Source organism: Chiloscyllium punctatum, chromosome 15 (assembly GCF_047496795.1).
Source record: "Chiloscyllium punctatum isolate Juve2018m chromosome 15, sChiPun1.3, whole genome shotgun sequence".
NCBI lineage: Eukaryota > Metazoa > Chordata > Chondrichthyes > Orectolobiformes > Hemiscylliidae > Chiloscyllium > Chiloscyllium punctatum.
In genome coordinates, this window is record NC_092753.1 from 65,173,579 (window position 1) to 65,197,281 (window position 23,703).

Consider the following 23,703-nt stretch of genomic DNA (forward strand, 5'->3'; position numbering starts at 1 on the left):
AGCCTGACCTCCCAGTCACTGCCCATTTCAATTCTCCTTCCCATTCACTCTCCGACAGGACCATCCTCAGCCTCCTCTGTTGCCGCAGTGAATTAGATCACAAAGTGGGGGAACACCTCAGGCAGCCGACAGCCTGGAGGACTTAACAAGCTCCCACGAGGAGGTTGAGCAATTCATCAACTTCACCAACACATTCCACCCTGACCTTAAATTTACCTGGACTATCTCTGACACCTCACTCCCCTTCCTGGACCTCTCCATCTCCATTAGTGACGACCGACTTGACACTGACATTTTTTACAAACCCACCGACTCCCATAGCTACCTGGATTACACCTCTTCCCACCCTATCTCTTGCAAAAATGCCATCCCGTATTCCCAATTTCTCCGCCTCCGCCGTATCTGCTCCCAGGAGGACCAGTTCCACCATAGGACACACCAGATGGACTCCTTCTTTAGAGACCGCAATTTCCCTTCCCACGTGGTTAAAGATGCCCTCCAACGCATCTCGTCCACATCCCGCACCTCCGCCCTCAGACCCCACCCCTCCAACTGTAACAAGGACAGAACGCCCCTGGTGCTCACCTTCCACCCTACAAACCTTCGCATCAACCAAATCATCCACCGACATTTCCACCACCTCCAAAAAGACCCCACTACCAGGGATATATTTCCCTCCCCACCCCTTTCCACCTTCCACAAACACCGTTCCCTCCGTGACTACCTGGTCAGGTCCACACCCCCCTACGACCCACCCTCCCATTCTGGCACTTTCCCCTGCCACCGCAGGAACTGTAAAACCTGCGCCCACACCTCCTCCCTCACCTCTATCCAAGGCCCTAAAGGAGCCTTCCACATCCATCAAAGTTTCACCTGCACATCCACCAATATCATTTATTGTATCCGTTGCTCCCGATGCGGTCTCCTCTACATTGGGGAGACTGGGCGCCTCCTAGCAGAGTGCTTTAGGGAACATCTCCGAGACACCCGCACCAATCAACCAAACTGCCCCGTGGCCCAACATTTCAACTCCCCCTCCCACTCTGCCGAGGACATGGAGGTCCTGGGCCTCCTTCACCGCCGCTCCCTCACCACCGGACGCCTGGAGGAAGAACGCCTCATCTTCCGCCTCGGAACACTTCAACCCCAGGGCATCAATGTGGACTTCAACAGCTTCCTCATTTCCCCTTCCCCCACCTCATCCTCGTTTCAAACTTCCAGCTCAGTTACTGTCTCCTTGACTTGTCCGACCTGCCTATCTTCTTTTCCACCTATCCACTCCACCCTCTCCTCCTTGACCTATCACCTTCATCTCCTCCCCCACTCACCCATTGTACTCTATGCTACTCTCTCCCCACCCCACCCTCCTCTAGCTTATCTCTCCACGCTTCAGACTCACTGCCTTTATTCCTGATGAAGGGCTTTTGCCCGAAACGTTGATTTCGCTGCTCGTTGGATGCTGCCTGGCTTGCTGTGTTCTCCCAGCCTCCTGCTTGTCTACTTTAGATTCCAGCATCTACAGTTTTGTTTTTGACTCTCCTTACAGATGGTGCAAGAGCCAAGTCCCAATAGTGTTGGGAAGGGACTAGTTACAGAAATTCTGCCTGGATTGGCAGATCTTTAGTATTGGTACTGATGATCTATATGAGGTCATTGAGAAAACCTTTGGCTCCAAGAGTGCCTCAGGGAGATAAAAGACACCATGGCCAAGATCTCTGTAAACCCAGATGTTATTACACCCCTCTGGAGCTGGTGACTCGAACCTGTGACTCCCAGTCCAGGTTAGGGATACTACCACTGCACCATAAGATTGAGATACTCTCTAGTTAGCTCACTCAGAGATTTTACTATGTAACTCTGGAGCAAGTAGAATTTGAACCCAGGCACCATCGTACTGAAGCAGGGACAGTACCGCGGCACCACACATCAAGCTCAGGTGATAAGTTGCAGCTGGGCAGGCCATTTCCAGTTACCAAGGAAACTCGTTCCCAACCATTTCCATGGGCAGATAAATTAGTGACTCCCTGTAAGAATTGTAGAGGTTGTCACATCCCTCTCTCCCCAGCACATAGGGGACCAGCTGTGTCTTGTCATTCCATCTACTCCAGGGTTGTGTAATAACATCTCTGAACAGGTGAATTGGAAAAATAGGTTATTTTTTTTTTAAAAACTCAGTTGTGTATAATAACACTTCTGGGTAGAAGAAACAAAAAAAACAGTCCCATCAACTCCAGACTCCAGTTTATTTTGCAACACTGGAGTCCATGGCTCATGTATATATTGGTTAGGACCAATGGCACTCCTTTTCAGTTATTTGGAAAATCTTTTGTTGTGGTTGGTTGCACTTCAGCCCACCACACGCGATCTTTTGGAATCCGGTACAGAGGGGTGTGGTAGCTTGGAAGATCTGATAAGACAAGATCACTTCCAGTAAGATGGGAGTGGAGTAGGACATCTGAACCCGGGGCTTGTCCACTTCATCCACTTGTCTTTTTGTTTTGTTTCTTTTTTGTGTTGCTTCTTGCAAAAGAGCTCGGTAACACTGGCAGTGAGTTCCCAGCCCCTGCTAATCTATATGCCACAGTACTTAAGGAAGTGGCCCTAGGAATAGTGAATGGGTGGGTGGTCAGCTTCCAAGATTCTGTAGACTCTGGAAAAGTTCCTACAAATTGGAGGGTAGATAATGTAACCACGCTACTTAAAAAAGGAGATAGAGATAAAACTGGGCATTATAGTCCAGTCAGCCTGACAGTGGTAATGGGGAAAATGTTAGAGAGTGCTAGCTGAGCATTTGGAAAACAGTGACAGCATTGGACAGTCAGCATGGATTAACGAAAGGGAAATTGATGGTTGACAAATCTACTGAAAGTATTCATTAACTCCACTTGTTACATCCTTGAAGGAGAGCCAGTGGAGATGATCTACTTGCAACTTTATCAAAACCCTTCTGAAGTCCCACATAAAAGATGTGTGTGTAAAATTAAAGTGCATGGACTTGGGAGTAGTGCATTGATGTGGATAGAAAAATGGTTGGTAGACAGGAAGCAAAAAGGATGAATAATCAATCATTCAGGAGAGATGAAGAGAAGCATATCTGTACACCCAAGAGTGGCAGATGTTTAGAACCCTCCTCCACAAAACAATAGTACATGCTGGATCAGTTGTTAGATTTAAAATCTGAGATTGATAAATTGTTGTTAAGCAAAGGTATTAAGAGATGTAGGCCAAAGGCAGGCATTTGGAGTTGGGCCGCAGAGCAGCCACAATCTGAATGTTTGAACAGCCTCAAGGGGCTGAATAAGCTGCTCCTGTTCCTGTGTTGCCAATTTGCAACAAGACCCTGATATCAATATCAACCAGTTACTGAAGTTAAACATGCAAGTGCAGCAGGCAGTATGGGAGGCAAGTGATATATTGGCCTTATAGCAAGGGAATTGGAATACAGGAACAGGGCAGTATTGCTGCAAACATATGGGGCTTTGGTGAGTTTTACCTGAGAAAGGATGTTTCTTCTATGCAGGGAATGCAGCGAAGGTTTACCAGACTCATTCCTGAGATGGCAGGGACTGACCATTGAACTGGTTGGGATCTGTTCACTGGAAAAAGAAAGAGGGATCTCCTAGAAACTTGTAAAAGTCAAACAGGAATTGACAGGGCAGGTGAGGGAAGGATGTTCCAGATGACAGAGGAGCCCAGGATCAGGGGTTACAGTCAAAGTTGATGGAACAAACTATTTTTTAGGAGTGAGGTAAGGATAAGTGTCTTCACCGGGGGGAAAGAAAGAGTCTGTGGAATTTGTTACGACAGAATGTTATTGAGGTCAAAGCATTGCATGATTTCAAGGAGTTAGATATAGCTCTTGGGGGCTAAAGATATCAAAGGTTATGGGGGAAAAAAGCAGGATCAAGCCAGTGAATTGAATGATCAGCCATGACTCAAAATGAATGACAGAGCAACCTAATGGGCTGAATGGCTTACACCTGCTCCCATATTTCTTTATACACCGTATGTATGTTGTGTCTGGCTACTACCTCAAAATTTCAACTTTACCTCCTTTTAAATTAACCTGTTTGCATTGAATATCAGACTCAACATTAGCCATAATAAAACAAAACTCAACAATGGGTACATGCATACAACCACAGATCAGTCCCCATTAACATCACAAAAACAAATGAATAGAATGGGGATGCAAAGGTCGGTCTTGCAGTCATAAAAAAAAATCATCATTCCTAATCAATGTTATACAAGTTACCAGTATCCCCAAATAGATCTGTTTTAAATGTAGGCAACAGGAAACAAAATCCTCTGAATGCCATTCAAGAAGAGCAAACTTAGAGCTAAATAAATAGAGGCATAGAATTCTGTGATGAAGCACAAGGATTACTCTATACCCCTCCATCCTCCCTTTGGGAAACTAACCACTTGTTATTAGATGTAATGCAAGGATCATGATCTCTCTATCTAGTTACATAAAAATATAGTAGGGGTGGAGGATCATATGACCCCTCAAGCCTGTCAGTCATTTAACAATGGAGTTGGAGTTGATCATAGAGAAAAAGTGAGGACTGCAGATGTTGGAGATCAGAGTCGAGAGTGTGGTGCTGGAAAAGCACAACAGGTCAGGCAACATCACAGGAGCAGGAGAATCGATGTTTTGGGCATAAGCCTTTAATGATTCCCAATGAAGGGTTTATGTCTGAAATGTCGACTCTCCTGCTCTTCAGACGCTGCCTGACCTGCTGTGCTTTTCTAGTGCCACACTCTGGATTGATCATAATGTCAATTCACCTTATTGCCCAACCTAATAACTCGGTCAAGACATCAACTGATCTCTTTCAAATAATACTCAATAACATATAACCTGCTCAATGGAAAGATTTTTCCTCTTAATATAAAAGTCAAGCCATTATTCTGAGACCCAAATTCTAGACTCTTCAGACAAGGGAATTTGTGTTTAACTGTATTGAGCCACAAGCTATTACAGAAACGTTGCAATGTAATACAGAACACTTGTTTCGACAATTTCAATTATAACTGGGTGATATTTCTTTTACTACATGAGTCACAACCAAAGAACAAAATTGTTGTGGTTCTGTTCGCCGAGCTGGGAATTTGTCTTGCAAACGTTTCGTCCCCTGTCTAGGTGACATCCTCAGTGCTTGGGAGCCTCCTGTGAAGCGCTTCTGTGCTGTTTCCTCCGGCATTTACAGTGGCCTGTCTCTGCCGCTTCCGGTTGTCAGTTCCAGCTGTCTGCTGTAGTGGCTGGTATATTGGGTCCAGGTCGATGTGTTTGTTGATAGACTGTGGATGAGTGCCATGCCTCTAGGAATTCCCTGGCTGTTCTGTTTGGCTTGTCCTATAATAGTAGTGTTGTCCCAGTCGAATTCATGTTGCTGGTCATCTGTGTGTGGCTACTAAGGATAGCTGGTCGTGTCGTTTCGTGGCTAGTTGGTGTTCATGGATACGTATCGTTAGCTGTCTTCCTGTTTGTCCTATGTAGTGTTTTGTGCAGTCCTTGCATGGGATTTTGTACACTACATTGGTCCTTCATTCTGGTGAGTTGTCAGAGTGGCTGTTGGTTTGTGTGCTGTTATGAGTCCTAGTGGTTGCAGTGGTCATAGCTACCATACATCAGGAGCATTTCCGAACTGACAGCCAGACTACGGCGACCACTAGGGCTCATAACAGCACACAAACCAACAGTCACTCCGACAACAACTCACCAGAACGAAGGACCAGATACCCAACATGAGCAAAACCAATGTAGTGTACAAAATCCCATGCAAGGACTGCACAGAACACTTAATAGGACAAAACAGGAAGACAGCTAATGATCCGTATCCATGAACACTAACTAGCCACAAAACGACACGACCAGTTATCCTTAGTAGCCACACACACAGATGACAAGCAACATGAATTTGACTGGGACAACACTACCATTACAGGACAAGCCAAACAGAGAACAGCCAGGGAATTCCTAGAGGCATGGCACTCATCCACAGTCTATCAACAAACACATCGACCTGGACCCAATATACCGGCCACTGCAGCGGACAGCTGGAACTGACAACCGGAAGCAGCAGAGACAGGCCACTATAAATGCCGGAGGAAACAGCACAGAAGCGCTTCACAGGAGGCTCCCAAGCACTGAGGATGTCAGCTAGACAAGGGACGAGACGTTTGCAAGACAAATTGCCAGCTCAGCGAACAGAACCACAACAACGAGCACCCGAGCTACAAATCTTCTCCCAAACTTTAAAGAACAAAATTATTTAAGAATTTTTTTTGTAAAAAAGGAGCAATCTATATTTTCAAATCCTTGGTGTGTCATTTGAATAATTGTTACATGACAAATTGGCATAAAATGTAAAAAATCTGTTCCTAGTGCTACAAGTCTTCCAGTCACAGATTGCATTAATCAGTCACATGCTTCATGAAAACACTGAAGAAAAAGTGCTTGCTATTTTGGGAAGAGTAAAAAGTGGAGTGATGACCATAATTAGATCAACCATGACCTAATGCAGTTTCATGTGAAATCCTGATGGCTAATATGATCTTACCATATTAGAAGAAAACTTCATTATCCATATTATTAAAACATACTGCCAGAGAAAGACCCAAATATGAAATGGGAACCCAAATTACATGCTTAATATTTAAAAGTCAGAGACAAAACACAGAAACTCATCCATACCAAATGTTTATACTAGATAAATGTAGTCCCATTTGACAGCATTTGGCCCATAACCCTCTAAATCCTTTGTATTTATATGTCCATCCAGATGCCTTTTAAACGTTGTAGTTGTATCAGCCTCCACGACTTCCTCCGGCAGCTCATTGCACAGTTGCACCACCCTCTGGGTGAAAAAAAGTTATCCTTCAGGTCCCTTTTAAATAATATTTCCTCTCTCACCTTAAACCTAGGGCCTCTAGTTTTTGACTGTGCTACCCTGGGGAAAAAGTCCTATCATGATTTACTTTCCCAAAATACAGCACCTCATTTATCTATATTCAACCCATTTGATCAAACTCCCATTGTACTCAGAGGTAACCTTCTTCGCTGTCCACTACCTCTCCCATTTTGGTGTCATCTACAAACCTACTAACCATACCTCCTACATTTACATGCAAATTATTTATATAAATGACTAAAAGCAATGGTCCCAACACCAGTCCTTGTGGTCACAGACCTCTAGTCTGAAAAGCAACCCTCTACCACCACCCTTTGTTTTCTATCTTTGAGCCAGTTCTGTATCCAAATGGCTAGTTCTCCCTATATTCAATGTGATCTAACCTTGCTAACCAGCCTCGCGTGAGGAACCTTGTTGAACACCTTCCTGAAGTCCATAAAGATCCACTGCACTGCCCTCATCAATTCTCTTTCATACTTAAAAAAAGGATATAATAAAAATATTTTTCTGTAGATTTCAATTTTTAATCAAAAATAATCATTTTCAGGAACTGTTTCAATTACATTTTCTCATGCAATATTAAAATGAACACAAGCAATACCATGTTACTGTAGTCAATATTTTTGAATCAATATACCTCTCCCTGATTTGTGTTAAGAATTTTTTTGGTTTAAAGATTAATCCTTTGAAAAGATATACTTAAAACATTGTAAATTGTAATTTGTTCTCAACTTTATACATTGCTGTTTATAGAAAAATTTAATTGTTAGTAATTTTATTTCAGCCCATTACATATTATAGAATCTTAATACAGTTCTATGACATATAAAAAGTATTTAGTTAATTATGACAATCTGAACATTCCTTACTTCAGTTCCCAGTTTAGAAGAACTACAGAATATACTGCAAAAGTATCATATCCTCAAAACTGCAAGATAAATGTAAACAGTACTTTCCTAGAAAATATAATCATTCAACTCGGACTCTATTTCATTAGTTGGCTCAGAGAAGCTCCCTTTCTCGTGCAGCAGTTCTCAGTGGAGGGAAATCTGGAAAAATTCAATATTCTGATCAACAACATTCATGGCCTTTGTTCACCTAGAATAAACAACCAGATGTTACAGTGATGTTTAAAGGATGAATACATTTACATTGCCTTCATACAAGTGGGAGAAACATATTAATGAGATGAAGGAGAATACAAATTAGGTATAATTCTTATTAGTCTTTCATAATAATTTGGAACTCCAGCTTCAATATATGTGAATTGAATCAAAAGTATTTTGTGCTGTGCTTGGATGACTTAGATTTGTCAGAACTAATGCCAGTTACTGGACATTTTAATATTTGCATCATAAGGAACTTCTACTTAGTCAAATTATTATTGATTTTTTATAGAACCCCTGAAGTGCAAAAACAGGCCATTCGGCCCAACAGGTCTACACTGACTCTGAAGAGCAACCCACCCAGACCACTCCCCTACCCTATTATCTACATTTATCTCTGACAAATGCACCTAACTACACATCCCTGAACACTATGGGCAATTTAGTATGACAATTTACCTCACCTATTAGGATAAAGAATAAAAGAAATATGCAAAGTGGATGATATGTGGGCAATCAAAATATATTAAAACCACTGAAATTCTAATTTTGAATCAGTTCAAACACTGCTCCTCAAGCACTGTTTGCATCTGTAAGAAATAAGGACTTGTATAAGTTGTGCTTGTCAGAATCATATAGAATTCTTATACAATTAGTTACATTTATACTGGCTTGTGTTGTTAAAACAGAATTCTGTGCTGTTAAAACAGAAATCCAAGTAATCAGGAACCAATGCAAAACAAAGATTGCAAACACTGCTTCATGAACAGCTGTGTAGAAGCTACTACTCTCCAGACATTGGTCCATTATGTACTGTCTTATTTTTACAAGTGTTCAATAAGGGAAAACAAATGGCCACATGATATGGTAATCTAAAATGGGACCTAGAGCTAAATTAATGAACAAGGAGGAGGTGACCCATTCTTAACAGTTTGTGTACCTATCCTGTATTTATTGTTAGAAGAATTTGTGCAACTGATTCATGTAGGATAAACAACTAGCCCCTAGGAATATTAAGGGATTCTAATAAACAGGGATAGTTCTCTTCACTCACCTTCTTCACTTGGAAAATGGATTAGGGAGTATGAGGGAAAACTGGAAAAAGGTTTTGTTAATACTTTTGCTACAAATCAGAATACTGCTGGCACAAGCTACAGAGACCATCTGTTCACACTCCCTTGAGATAAGTAATCCGCTCTCCATTTTCACAGATCATATGCTTTTCCTATCTATTTAGCCTATGTGTGATAAAAATAATCGTTTCTTAAAAAATTACCAAAAGGCATTGTTCTCAACTGCCTATTTTGCATAAACTGTGACTCTCAAACCTTAAAGCTTACAAATTGCAGCAGTGTTGTCTGAGATTATAATGCAAAGTCTGCCAGTCTAAATACACTCCCTTACAGTGCATAATATGGCTGTCAGCTAACTTGATGGAGATCATCGATGAAGCAAGAGGGTTGGTGAGGGTAATGAAACAGATTTGTTTTCCACTCATGGGATGTGGGTGTCACTGGCTGGCCAGCATACAGTGCCCAACCCTAGTTGCCCTTGACAAGGTGGTGGTGAGCTACTTTCTTGAACTGGTGCAGTCTGTGTGCTGCAGGTAGACCAACAATGCCACTGGGAAGGGAATTAAAGGATTTTGACCCAACGACACTGAAGGAACAGTGACAATACTTCAGAGTCAGGATGGTGAGTGGCTTTCAGGGGAACTTACAGGTGCTGACATTTGCATATATCTGCTGCCCTGAGCAGAGCTGTTTTCTTATGTGCAAAATAAATAACTACTGGCTTTGCTTCTCTGTTTGGGTATTTCTGCAGAAAGACAAGGAATATGCTCTAAAGCAGGATCTAACTAATCATTACAAACTATTAGAAGATAGGAAGCTTTTACCAGTCAAATTCTTTCACATTCAGGCTTTAACTCTGTAGTACTCCTCTGGTGTTACTGTTTTGATTCCACCAAAGTAATCCAGGACCCAAATGTTGGTAATGTTGAGCTTGGCAAAATACCATCCATGATCATGTGGCCAGTCAGGCATTGCTGGATGACGGCTGAAGAGAGCTTTCTTTGCAAAATCAATTTCTGTGCTGTTCACCTAAGAGATTAATGTATAGAAAATTCATTCTCTCCACAATCTGAAGGAAACTGGAAATAGTTTTTCATAGAAGAATTTTCCATTCATCATGCTGATTAAAGTCTGTAATAAAAAAAGTGAACAATGCACCAACATTTGCACCTTTGTGCAATTCGGGGTAATTTACTGGCAATTAATGGAATTCCCTCTCAATCACACTACTGAGAGAGAAAATAATTACTTGGATATTCCAAGGAGTGGAAATCTGTCAGATTGCCACGTACTCCTATTTTACTTCTATCAGCAATGAGCTCTGCATTTCTAACTGGGAATTCCAATCTCAATTTCTTCAGAAATGAAGAAAGCACTTGAAAACAATTTCTTCATAGTGCAAGATAAATGGAGAAGTCAAACCATGGCCCCATTTGCAGCAGTCAATGTGCCATGTTCTAAGAAATAATATCTAATGGCACAGTCAGCCACTTTGGCAGCTACTGTGAAAAGATCAGTGTGGGGTTAAGGGTGTCAGTTGGATAAGGGGTTATAGCATCAGGTAGTTTGGGTGCCATGTAAGTGATAGAGTATTTAGGGTAGGTAAGGCTCCAAGGCAGTTGGAGTGTGTTACGTCCTGCAGGAATCATCATCTTCAAGGGGGCGGCACAGTGGTTAGCACTGCTGCCTCACAGCACCAGAGACCCGGTTCATTTCCAGCCTCAGGCGACTGACTGTGTGGAGTTTGTGGGAGAAAACTGGAACACCCGGAGGAAACCCACGCAGACACTGGGAGAATGCAAACTCCACACAGTCAGTCGCCCGAGGCAGGAATTGAACCCCGGTCTCTGGCGCTATGAGGCAGCAGTGCTAACCACTGCCATTGTGCCACCCAAATGTTGCATGCCTCCAAATATTCAATGAGAATACAGAGAACTTAGAGCAGAAAGTGTTCCGCCAACTGAAGAGATTTTTCTAAACAATGGGAGAAAGGAGAAGGAACAGAACTTCTTGCAGTGAATTGCAGCATACCTCCAAAATTCTTCCAGAGAGGATCACACGACAACAAAGTGGGCTTTGGGGATCAAACTTTTGTTTCCTACAGTAGTCCGTTGTTGCCAGTGACATAGCCAGGGATACTTCTGGATTAGCCTACAATGAAATTAAAGGTGAGGCAGTGATATTCAAAAAATAAATGTAAAATTATTTACAGTAATATAGAATTATAGGATCATAGAATCTTACAGCCCATCTGGTCTGAATCTTTGGAAGAGTTAATAATTAGTTCTAGTCTTCTACTTGTGCTCCATATTCTTGCAAAATTTTGCTTTTCAGGTAGATTTCATGTTCCCTTTTGAAAATAACTACTAAAATCTGTTCCAAAAACACAGATGCATGGTGTATGGTGGCACAGTGGTTAGCAATGCTGCCTCAGTGCCAGAGACCCAGGTTCCATTCCCACCTCAGGTGACTGACTGTGTGGAGTTTGCACATTCTCCCAGAGTCTGCGTGGGTTTGCTCCGGTTTCCTCCCACAGTCCAAAAACGTGCAGGTTAGGTGAATTGACCATGCTAAAATTGCCCGTAGTGTTACATGAAGGGGTAAATGTAGGGGAATGGGTCTGGCTGGGTTGTGCTTCGGTGGGTCAGTGTGGACTTGTTGGGCTGAAGGGCCTGCTAAGAAATTTAACCTAACCCTATTGGGCAGTGCATTTCAAATCATAACTCTGCTAAAAACATTCCTCACATCTTATGACAATTATTTTAAATCTATATCCGCTAGTTACTAACAATCATGTTAGTAGAAACAGTTTCTTCTTCACTGTCACAATTCACTCCATTTTTTAAAAACTTTCTCCCATTAACTTTCTCTGCTCTAGGCAAATAATCTCAACATTTCTATGAGTTCACTTAACTAAAATCACCATTGGTATAATTCTGGGAACTCTTATTTGTGGTTTCTATGATGTCTGGCATCATGGCAATTAGCATATATTGGCCCACCTCATTCTTGCTCCAAAAATGCATCTCTTCAGTTCTCAAATTTTATCTGTCAAGCGCCTGCCCATATTATTCTAATAGCACCTTCATTGTTTCCCAAGTTGTGTCTTCTTCAAAGTTTGAAAATAAGCTGTCTAGCCAATGTCCAAATCAATAATACAATGATAAGGTCTTAATACAACCCCTCCAGGAGATTAATTATTTCCCTCATGAGTGGAACACAACTGTTCACCACTAATCTTTGCTTTGTCTCTTCAGATAAATTTGGATGCTTGCTGCCATTGTCCCTTCAGTCCAATTGGCTTTAAGTTTGTTAAGATGTCTATTATTTGTCCTTTTAACCCAAAAGGTTTTTGAAAACCCACTTACACTATATTAATTGCACTAATTTCAGCAAGCATCCCACTTTACAATCAATGAATTTTATCAGATTTGTTAGACGTATTTGCCTATCATTTAGTCACCCATCTTCTTCCAAGTTGAAAACATTGCTCTGGATTTTGATGAAAATGCTACTTAAGTATTTGGATTATAATTTCAATACACTTCCCAAAAAAAAGGTGAATCTAAACATTTTCCTCCTGCTAATATAAATCATAATTTAGTCCATTGATCAATTTGCTGACAACTGAGTTTACTAATGGATTTTAGCATTGAAGATTTTGCAGTGTTGTGCCTCTGAGGATTCACATTTTGCTGTTATGAAAGTGTCCAATTCCTTAACTGGAATCTTCGATATATAATCAAGTGACAATTTCAAAAACGTAATTAAATAAGGTATAACAAAGACAGAAAATTAAAGAAATATACAACAATTATGGTAGCACTTACCAATTATGGTAGTACTAAATCAGATGCTATATAATGTACCTCAGACTCTTATTTTGTTACCTTTGGCAAGAGGGAGATAAGCTATATTTAATTGTGTTTTACTGCATTCCTACTATGACTGGTTTAGACTGATAGGCTTAGTTCAGGAACTTGTTTTCAGAATCAATTCAAAATCACTAAGTGCTTATTAAATTTTAGATATTAATGGCAGATTCATCTGTCTGTTGTTTTCATTTATGTAGATTGGAACCTGTCATTTAGAATCAGTCAAAATATGATGTGGCTTTCACATTCACCAATGCACCAAATGTTTACATTTAAAAATGTCATAACTCCTTCCAAGTTAGTTAAAGTTAAATACTTTCCTTTTTTGGATTCTCTGATCCCTCTTTTTCACAATCACTATTTTGAATTCATTCAGGGAATGTGAGTGTCACTGGCTGAGCCATCATTTATTGTCTGTCCCTAGTTGCCCTGCAGGAGATGGTGGTGAGCCATCTTCTTGCACCGCTGTAGACCATAGGATGTAGTACCACTACAATGCTGTTGGGAGATTGCTCCAGGACGTTGACCCAGCAACATTAAAGAACAGTGAAACATTTCCCAGTCAGGATTAACATTCCTGCTAATTTTTGCATCTTCTGCATGGACCTGTAAGACCTGTGCTCAGCAAAAACTTCCAGAACTAGACGTCAATGCTAGAAACAGCATAGGCACGTTGATCGGAGTGTTTGGACCCTTGGACTGACTGGACACATGCAGCTTAGAGGGAACAGTGTCTTGGAGAGAAACTTGCAGGTGGTGTTCCCATGTATCTGCTGCACTTCTGCTTTCTGGAGGGTCTAAGGAACCTTGGTCAATTTCTGCAGTGCTTCTATAGGTGGTGCAAACTGTCACTACTGTGCATTGGGAGGTGAAGGTGGATGTGATGTCAATCAAGTGGGCTGCTTTGTCTTGGATAGTGTCAAATTTCATGACCATTGTTGGGGCTGCAGGCAAGTAAGGACTATTCTATCAAGTTCCTGATTAATGCCTTGTAGAGGGTGGACAGGCTTTACAGAGCCAGGAGGTGACTTATACACTGTAGGATTCCTAGCCTCTGAACTGCTCTTCTAGCCAGTTCAGAATCTGTTCAGTGGTAATGCCCAGGATATTAACAACAACAGCAATGCCATTGAATGTCAAGCGACAGTGGTTAGATTTACTCTTGGTGAGACAATCATTACCTGGCACTTGTGGTGCAACTGTTACTTGCCACTTGTCAGCTCAAGCCTGGATACTATCCAAGTCTTACAGCGTTTCAACTGCTTCAGTATCTGAGCAATCATGAATTGCGCAATCAATACTTTTATAAAAGTATAGAGAGGGAGGCAATGGCCTTGTGGTATTAGCACTGGACTGTTAAACCAGTGACCCAGGTAATGTTCTGGGACCTGGATTCAAATCTCACCATGGCAGATGGTGGAATTTGAATTCAATAAAAAATCTGGAATTAATAACTGGATGATATGAATCCGTTGCTGATTGATGGAAAAACTGACTTGGTTCACTAACATCCTTTAGGGAGTTCAAAGTTAAAAATCACAATACTAGGTTATGGTTCAATAGCTTTAATTGGAAGCACACTAGCTTTCGGAGCGCCCCAAATGCTAGTGTACTTCCAATATAACCTGGTGTTGTGATTTTTAAAACTTTGTACACCCCAGTCCAACACCAGCATCTCCAAATTATTCTTTAGGGAAGGCCCATGTCTGGCCTACATGCGACTCCAGACCCACAGCAATGTGATTGACTCTTAACTGCCCTCTAGGCAATTAGAGATGGGCAATAAATGCTGACTCAGACAGTAACACCCTCATCCAGTGAATGAATATTAAAAAACCAATAGCAAACATCCCCACTTCTGACCTCCCAAATGAAAAGAAAATTATTGACTAAGTAGCTGAAAATGGTTGGGCCTAGGTCACCACACCAAGAAACTACTGTAGTGATGTCATGATTGACCTCCAATGAACAGAACCATCTTGCTTTGTGTTACGTAATACTCCAAACAGCAGAGAGTTTCCCAATGATTCCCATTGTGACCATAAAACCATAAGACATAGGAGCAGAAATTAGGCCATTCAGCCTAATTTGCTCCGCCATTCAACCATGGCTGATAAGTTTCTCAATCCCATTCTCCCGTTTTCTCCCCATAATCCCCCTGACAATCAAGAACCTATCTATCTCAGTCATCAATATACTCAGTGACCTGGCCTGCAGAGCCTTCTGTGGCAATGAATTCCATCGATTCACCACTCTCTGGCTGAAGAAGTTTCTTTTTTTCCTCTGTTCTAGAGATCTTCCCTTTACTTCATTGGATACTTGTTTTGTTTGGGCTCCTTGGTGCCATACTCATTTGGCTGCAGCCTTGATGTTAGTCTCACAATCAATCCTTTCAGCCCCTTCCTTAGTTGGTGGAAAGTTGCCCTGCACCTGTGCTGTTGCTTCTTGTCTTCCACTTTGAGCAATATATCAAAGCTATCATTCACTTCCATCCCTCACACTAGATCTAGCAAGACACCAAGTTAGATGGCATGAAAGTTATTGAACATACTGTGTTATTAACTGATTGTACTTTTTGAGACTAATGTAGAATGGGGAACATTTGTCAAGTTATGGAAAGGCCAAACTTGTTCAGGGTTACATATCAGACCATCACATGTAACCTAAAGCAACATCAGAGCTTTATTAGAGGGGTATTTGAAGTGGAACTGAAAAAGTTAGTAACAGTTCACAAATAGCAATCAATTTTACTTTGCCACCTTTCCAGAAATGTTCTTGAAGGAATAGCAAATATTAATCACTTTAAAACAAGGTTTAAGATAATATCAAACAAATAATCAAATTAAAACATAAATGTATATTTACAAATTGTGTACTAATGAATTACTAATGTTTTGGTTATTTAAGACTGGTCAGTTACCAGAAAGAAGCTACAGTCAGAAGATGACTCACACTGACTCAGCAAACTTACAGAATTTCTGTTAATCTTTAAACTTGCATCAATGCTTTTATCAAGATGGTGCAATGTTTTAAAGTAATGATAATATGAGCTGTTTTTGAAATTCATTTTTAAAATTGACTATATTTTCAAAGATAAAATTTTACTTTGCATCATTGTGCGACCTCCCACTGGGATTTTCCCTTGGACTTTGAATCCTTCAGCTGTCTACTCAAATTTTTTTAGCTTTTTTCCAAACATGGAGTCTCCAGTTTATTTCTCAACTTTAAGTTTTCTACTCACTTTTATATCAAGTCAGAGCCGTACAGCATGGAAACAGACCCTTTCGTCCAACTCGTTGAGGGCAACCAGATAATCTAAATTAATATAGTCCCATTTGCCAGTATTTGGCCATATCCATCTAAACCCTACTGTTCATGGAATAAGATGGATGAACTTGCAGCATGGGTTGGTAACTGGGACTCCAATGTTGTGGACATTTCAGAGATATGGCTAAAGCAGGGACAGGAATGGTTGTTGCAGGTTCCGGGGTTCAGATGTTTCAGTAAGAACAGGGATGGTGGTAAAAGAGGGGGAGGTGTGTGGCATTGTTAGTCAAGGACAGTATTATGGTGGCAGAAAGGACGTTTGAGAACTCATCTACTGAGATAATATGGGCTGAGATTAGAAACAGGAAAGGAGAGGTCACCCTGTTGGGAGTTTTCTGCAGGCCTCCAAATAGATCCAGAGATGTAGAGGAAATGATAGCAAAGATGATTCTAGATAGGAGCGAGGGTAACTGGGTAGTTGTTATGGGGTCTTTAACTTTCCAAATATTGACTAGCAATACTATAGTTTGAGTACTTTAGAGGAGTCAGTTTTTGTCCAGTGTGTGGAGGAGGGTTTCCCATCACATTATGAAGACAGGCCAACAAGGGAGACGCCATACTGGATAGTGGACTAGGCCAGGTGTTAGATGTGGAGGTAGGTGAGCATTTTGGTGATAGTGACCACAGTTTGGTTATGTCCACTTTATGCAGGGCAAGAGTTATAGCTGGCGGAAAGGCAATTATGATGCAATTAGACAAGAGTTAGGATGCATAGGATGGGGAAGGAAACTGCAGGCAATGGGAACAATTGAAATGTGGAGCTTATTCAATTAACAGTTACTGCGTATCCTTGGTAAGTATGTACCTGTCAGGAAGGCAGGAAGTGGTAGAGTGAGGGAGCCATGGTTTACGAAAGTTGAATCTCTTGTCAAGAGGAAGAAGGCTTATGTAAGGATGAGACGTGAAGGCTCAGTTAGGGCGCTTGAGAGTTACAAGTTAATTAGGAAAGACTAAGAAGAACCAGGAGGGGACATGAGACATCGTTGGTAGGGAGGATCAAGGAAAACTCTTAGAAAAGGCTTTCTATCAGGAATAAAAGTATGTCTAGAGTAAGATTAGGGCCAGTCAAGGACAGTAGTGGGAAGTTGTGTGTGGAGTGTGAGTAGATAGAAGCGCTAAGTGAGTTTTTCCATCAGTGTTCACAGGAAAATGTTGTTGAGAAGAATACTGAGATACAGGCTACGAGACTGGACTGGATTGAGGTTCACAAGTAGGTCTTAGCAATTCTGGAAAGTTTAAAAATAGGTTAGTCCCCTGGGCTGTTTTGGGGCCACTGCTGTTTGTCATTTTTATGACTGACTGGATGAGGGCATAGAAGGTTGGGTTAGTAAATTTGCAGATGACAAAGGTCAGTGGAGTTGTGGATAGTGTTGAAGGATGTTGCAGGTTACAGAGGGACATAGCTGCAGAGCTGGGATGAAAGGTGGCAAATGGAGTTTACTGCAGAAACGTGTGAAGTGATTCACTTTGGAAGGAGCGACAGGAATACAGAATGGTAAGATTCTCAGTAGTGGAAATGAGCAGAGATCTCGGTGTCGATGTACATAGATCCCTGTAAGTTGCCACCTAGGTTGATAGGGTTGTTCAGAACTGAAAATGTGTTGCTGGAAAAGTGCAGGTCAGGCAGCATCCAAGGAGCAGGAGAATTGACGTTTCGGGCATGAGCCCTTCAGGGTTGTTCAGAAGGCATGCAGTGTGTTAGCTTTTATTGGTAGTGATTGTGTTTTGGAGCCATGAGGTCATGTTGCAGCTGTACAAAATTCTGGTGCAGCCACCCTTTGAGCATTCCACACACTTCTGGTCACCTCATTAAAAGGGAGGTCGTGGAAGCTTTGGAAAGGGTTCAGAAGAGATTTACTAGGATGTTGCCTGGTATGGTAGGAAGGTCTTATGAAGAAAGGCTGAGAGACTGGAGGCTGTTTTAGTTAGAGAGAAGACTTTGGCAATTCATCCTATTCATGCCCCTCACGATTTTACAGACCTCTATAAGGTTATCATTCAACCTCCAATGCTCCAGGGAGAATAGCCCAAGCCTATTTAGCTTTTCCCTATAGCTCATACCCTTCAATATCCTCTAAATCTTTTCTACACCCTTTCAAGTTGAACAACATCTTTCCTATAGCAAGGAGACCAGAATTGAACCCAGTATTCCAAACGTGTCTTAACCAATGTCCTGTACAGCTGCAACAGGACCTCCCAACTCCTATACTCAATGCAATGTCCACTGAAGGCAAGCATACTTAACACCTTCTTCACTATCCTATTTACCTGTGACCCCACTTTCAAAGAACTGTGAACCTGCATTCAAAGGTCTGTTTGTTCAGCACCACTCCCCAGGACCTTACCATTAAGTCCTGCCCTGACTTGACATTGCAAAATTTGACACCTCACATTTATCTAAATTAAACTCCACCTGCTACTCCTCAGTTCATTGGCTCATGTGATTAAGATCCCATTGTACTCCAAGGTAACCTTCTCAGCTGTCCAATACACCTCCAATTTTGGTGGATTTTACTGACTATACTTCCTATGTTCACATCCAAGTCATTTACATAATTGCCATATCTCAGCCCATTGGCCCATTTGGTCAAGATCCTGTTATAATCGGAGGTAACCCTCTTCACTGTCCACTACACTTCCAATTTTGGTGTCATTTGCAAACTTACTAACTGTACCTCTTATGCTCACATCCAAATAATTTATGCAAATGATAAAAAGTAGAGGACCCAGCACCAGTCCTTGTGGCACCCCACTGGTCACAGGCCTCCAGTCTGAAAAACAGCCCTCCACCACCACCCTCTGTCTTCTACCTTCAGCCAGTTCCATATCCAAATGGCTAGCTCTCCCTGTATTCCATGTGATCTAACCTTGCTAACCAGTCTGCCATGGGGAAATCTTGTCAAATGCCTTCCTGAAATCCAAAAGTCATCATGTCTATTGCTCTGCCCTCATCAATCCTCTTTGTTACTTTTTCAAAAAAACTTTAGTAAATTCATTGACTATAAAGGATTTTGAGATATCTGGTATTTGTGAATAAAGCATAATATAAATGCAAGTTTTATTTTGCATTGACTGTGTGACCAAATCGAGTTATTTCCTCGCCACTGTGACATTTTCAATATTTTGTTTATGCTACAGCAGCCTCTCACCTGGATGTCATGCACCGAGATTTCCAACGGGGTCAGGTACAGGTAAGGTTCCCCTGTGCCCTTCCCCAAGGGCCCATCGCTCACCGAGAAAACATTGGAGAAAGGCAGCCCCCGGACCACGGCCTGGGTGGAGATGGTGGCCATCGAGCACCAGTCAGATGCATGGACGACATACCGGGCCATTTGGGCCACCTCATCGTGAGGGGGAATCGAGATTGAGCCCCGAAAGGCCGTCAACACAAACAACAGCAAAACAAACATCCCCACCGCCATCATCTATCAGTCAACACCCGACTCTGACCGATCAACTTATAAACACTACCCACAAACTGACTGATCAACTGACAGCACCGCCCACCGACTGACAGCACCGCCCACCGACTGACAGCACCGCCCATCGTCTGACAGCACCGCCCACAGACTGACAGCACCGCCCACAGACTGACAGCCCCGCCCACCGACTGACAGCACCGCCCACAGACTGACAGCACCGCCCACCGACTGACAGCCCCGCCCACAGACTCACAGCCCCTCCCACCGACAGACTGCACCGCCCACCGACTGACAGCCCCGCCCACAGACTGACAGCATCGCCCATCAACTGACAGCACCGCCCACCGACTGACATCACCGCCCATCGACTGACAGCCCCGCCCACCGACTCACAGCCCCGCCCACCGACTCACAGCCCCGCCCACCGACAGACTGCACCGCCCATCGACTGACAGTATCGCCCATCAACTGACAGCACCGCCCACCGACTGACAGCCCCACCCACCGACTGACAGCCCCACCCACCGACTGACAGCACCGCCCACCGACTGACAACACCTCCCATCGACTGACAGCCCCGCCCACCGACTCACAGCCCCGTCCACCGACAGACTGCACCGCCCACCGACTGACAGCCCCGCCCACAGACTGACAGCACCGCCCATCGACTGACAACACCGCCCACCGACTGACAGCCCCGCCCACCGACTGACAGCACCGCCCACCGACTGACAACACCGCCCATCGACTGACAGCCCCGCCCACCGACTGACAGCATCGCCCATAGACTGATAACCCCGCCCATAGATGGAAAACCCCGCCCCCAGGCTGAAGAAAGGTGTTTTCAATAATTACGATCTTCCACAAAGTGGCTTGTGCTGCCTTATCTAGAATAATGTTCTCTATGTCAAAGGCTCATTTAGAGTCATTCCATGATCCACCCGTCACAATGTTTGGAAGTCTAATACTATCCTGCCCTTTGTGTATGATGTGAATATTTGTGATGTGGAGGTGCCAGTGTTGGACTGGGGCGGACAAAATCACACAACACTGGGATATACTCCAACAGATTTATTTGGAAGTTCAAGCTTTCGGAGCGCTGCCCCTTCGTCAGGTAACTAGTGCTCACTAGTGCTGACTGCTCACTTTACTAAGGACCTGTTTTGTTTCTGATACTGAGCACTTTAGAACTGTGACCCATGGATCCAGCCACATTGTCACGGTGGCTCTGGTGCCACAATGACACTGAGGAATTGAGGGGGAACAGATTCGCCAGCCAGCCCAGAACTAATCTCCAGCAGCCACCATACTGCTTCACCATGCAGAAGTCACAGTTGACAGTACTCTGAGGAACATCCTGCTGGATGTACAGGATATATCATCCTCGATTTTCTCCAGATGAATGAGGTACAATGCCACCACAGGCTGAGGATGTCCTGAAACACCATCACAGATCTTCTGGGGCAGGATCTGCACCCTGAACAGGTGTTTGGCAATCCTATTCAAGTTGCCGCCAACGTGACAGTTGCACTAAACTTTAATGCAACTGTCTGATTCCAAGGATCCACTGGGGATCTGGGTAGGATCTCACAATCCTCAATCCATAAATGTATCAAGGCTGTATCTGGTGCAATTTGTGCCGGATTACATACTTGATCTCATTTTCTTGTCATAAGGTTAGTGCCACAGCTTGGGCAGTAGGTGTTCCCAAAAGCTGGCTAATTCCATTTGCAAGGTGCAGCAGTGGTTATTTGATCATGACCAATGGCTCAATTTAGGTATTGCCTAAGTGAGGGCAAAAGTAAATAAAATATAGATTATTTTCCAACTAGGTTGATCACTGACCAGATGCTAGGCCTGCAGAAATTAACATTCTGACGTTTGGTTCAGTCTGGGGATTGGTCCAGGCAGAGTGTGCTGCATAATCCTAGCATAATCATATTTGGAGCAAGCAAAGATAAGACGGGATACATGCTGAGGTGGGAGTTACCAGTCTCCTGAGGAATATACTGAGGGACAGGAATATCACTTTTTGTATGATGCAGCAGTGCAGCATCAGGTGCAACAAGTCACACAGGACTTAATTAATACCCAGTTCCATTTGACATGATCTAGATGCAGTGATCATTCATCGATTGTAAATTTGTTGTTTATTGTGTGGCAAGAAACACTGTGATTCCCAGAAGCAAGTACGGTATTTCTTGGTTTTTACTTTGCTATGCTTTCACTGAATAAACATGAATTTTTTTAAACATTTGAAGGCTTTCCTGTATGAGATACCCCTACAATGAAAACATGTTACACTATGTTGGACATCAGAGGAAGAGTAACACTCCCTTAAATAGGTTTCTAAGATGGGATGATATTAAGGATTGGTAACCTGTGTTGCTTGGTTCTTATAACTTCAGTTACAATTACTCTCAATCATATAGGTGATGACAGAAAGATTGTACAAATGTGAGCTTGAGTTTGCAATGAGATGTTAGCTGTGCAACCTAAATATACTCAGAATTCCTTCAGTTTGGTTTTGCTCTCACTAAATGCACAATAAAGTAGCTTCTGGCTGCTAGTGTGTGGCCTATGGAGTAACTTGGCCTAAAAATGGCACCAGCACTGGGAATCCTGGGAAGTACCAGCTGTAATGAGTACTGTTGAGCACACAATAATGCGAGAGGGGCTCCACAGGGTTGTGGTGCACAGCTAAGGGTCAAGCTGCAGATGCAAAAACTTCCTAGTACTTATGGAAAGAGACCTTTCGTGAAACTCCCAGAAATTGACACTTACCCAATTTCTGGTAAAATTCAGCCCAAAGAGTCTTACAAAGTGACAATAGAATCACATAACTTTTGTTTTGGCAGAAACTCATGTCAAAATTCCCACTATATTAAATGTCATATTTTTGGGGCAAAAAAACCCACAGTTTTCGTTGTGGTGGTTTATTAACTCAAGGTTGCAAAGGTATGAGGAAACATGAACTGCTTTTAATTTGATACTTTTTTTTATCATGCAGATCCCCTTAGTTTGATCAATTATTCTTTAAACAGAAAGTACCATCAGCCCTTTAAGGTGGATGTGAAAGATCCTACAAAGACACAAAAGGTATTTATTCTTGGTCTCCTGGAAATATATCCCTAGGTCAACATCACAAAAGTTATTTTAGATTTTCTAGTGATTAACACATTCCTAATTGTGGGAAGCTTGCTGTGGACAAGTTGCTTGCCACAAAATTGAAACAGTGATCACACTTCACAAAAGTACTTAATTGCCTGTAAAGCATTTGAGACATTCTATCGGTTTTGAAAAGTGCTATAGAAATTAAAATCTTTCTTCCTTCTTTCTGAGTTTTCTTTAAAAAAAACTAGAGAGGAAATTGCAGTACCGTTGGCAATGATCTTCTCGTCTTCACTGGCAACTGGGGTGGTACCAGGGGACTGGAGAGTAGCGAATGTTGTGCCCCTGTTCAAAAAAGGGAATAGGGATAACCCCGGGAATTGCAGGCCAGTTAGTCTTACTTCTGTGGTAGGCAAAGTAATGGAAAGGGTACTGAGGGATAGGATTTACGAGTATCTGGAAAGACACTGCTTGATTAGGGACAGCCAGCACGGATTTGTGAAGGGTAGGTCTTGCCTTACAAGTCTTATTGAATTCTTCGAGGAGGTGACCAAGCATGTGGATGAGGGTAGAGCAGTGGATGTAGTGTACATGGATTTTAGTAAGGCATTTGATAAGGTTCCCCATGGTAGGCTTATGCGGAAAGTCAGGAGGCATGGGATAGAGGGAAATTTGGCCAATTGGATAGAAAACTGGCTAACTGGTCGAAGTCAGAGAGTGGTGGTAGATGGTAAATATTCAGCATGGAGTCCAGTTACAAGTGGAGTTCCGCAGGGATCAGTTCTGGGTCCTCTGCTGTTTGAAAAATTTTTATTTTTATTAATGACTTAGAGGAGGGAGTCGAAGGGTGGGTCAGTAAATTTGCAGATGAT

At 42.6% G+C, this 23,703-nt stretch overlaps 1 protein-coding gene across 2 annotated transcripts; it reads right to left on the reverse strand.

Annotated features, from left to right (window-relative positions):
- Positions 1 to 7,419: 7,419 nt before the first annotated feature.
- On the reverse strand, positions 7,420 to 19,821 carry creg1 (cellular repressor of E1A-stimulated genes 1). Of its 2 annotated transcripts, none has more exons than XM_072585339.1 (4): positions 19,448 to 19,821; positions 11,128 to 11,247; positions 9,921 to 10,125; positions 7,420 to 7,966 (listed from the first exon to the last, which is right to left on the reverse strand). In XM_072585339.1, the coding sequence occupies exons 1-3, from the start codon at positions 19,721 to 19,723 to the stop codon at positions 9,940 to 9,942; spliced, it is 582 nt and encodes a 193-aa protein (XP_072441440.1). In that variant the 5' UTR covers positions 19,724 to 19,821; the 3' UTR covers positions 7,420 to 7,966; positions 9,921 to 9,939. The 2 variants fall into 2 exon arrangements, with proteins under 2 accessions (XP_072441440.1, XP_072441439.1); XM_072585338.1 differs by having other exon boundaries at positions 7,420 to 8,015; positions 19,448 to 19,819.
- Positions 19,822 to 23,703: the final 3,882 nt, after the last annotated feature.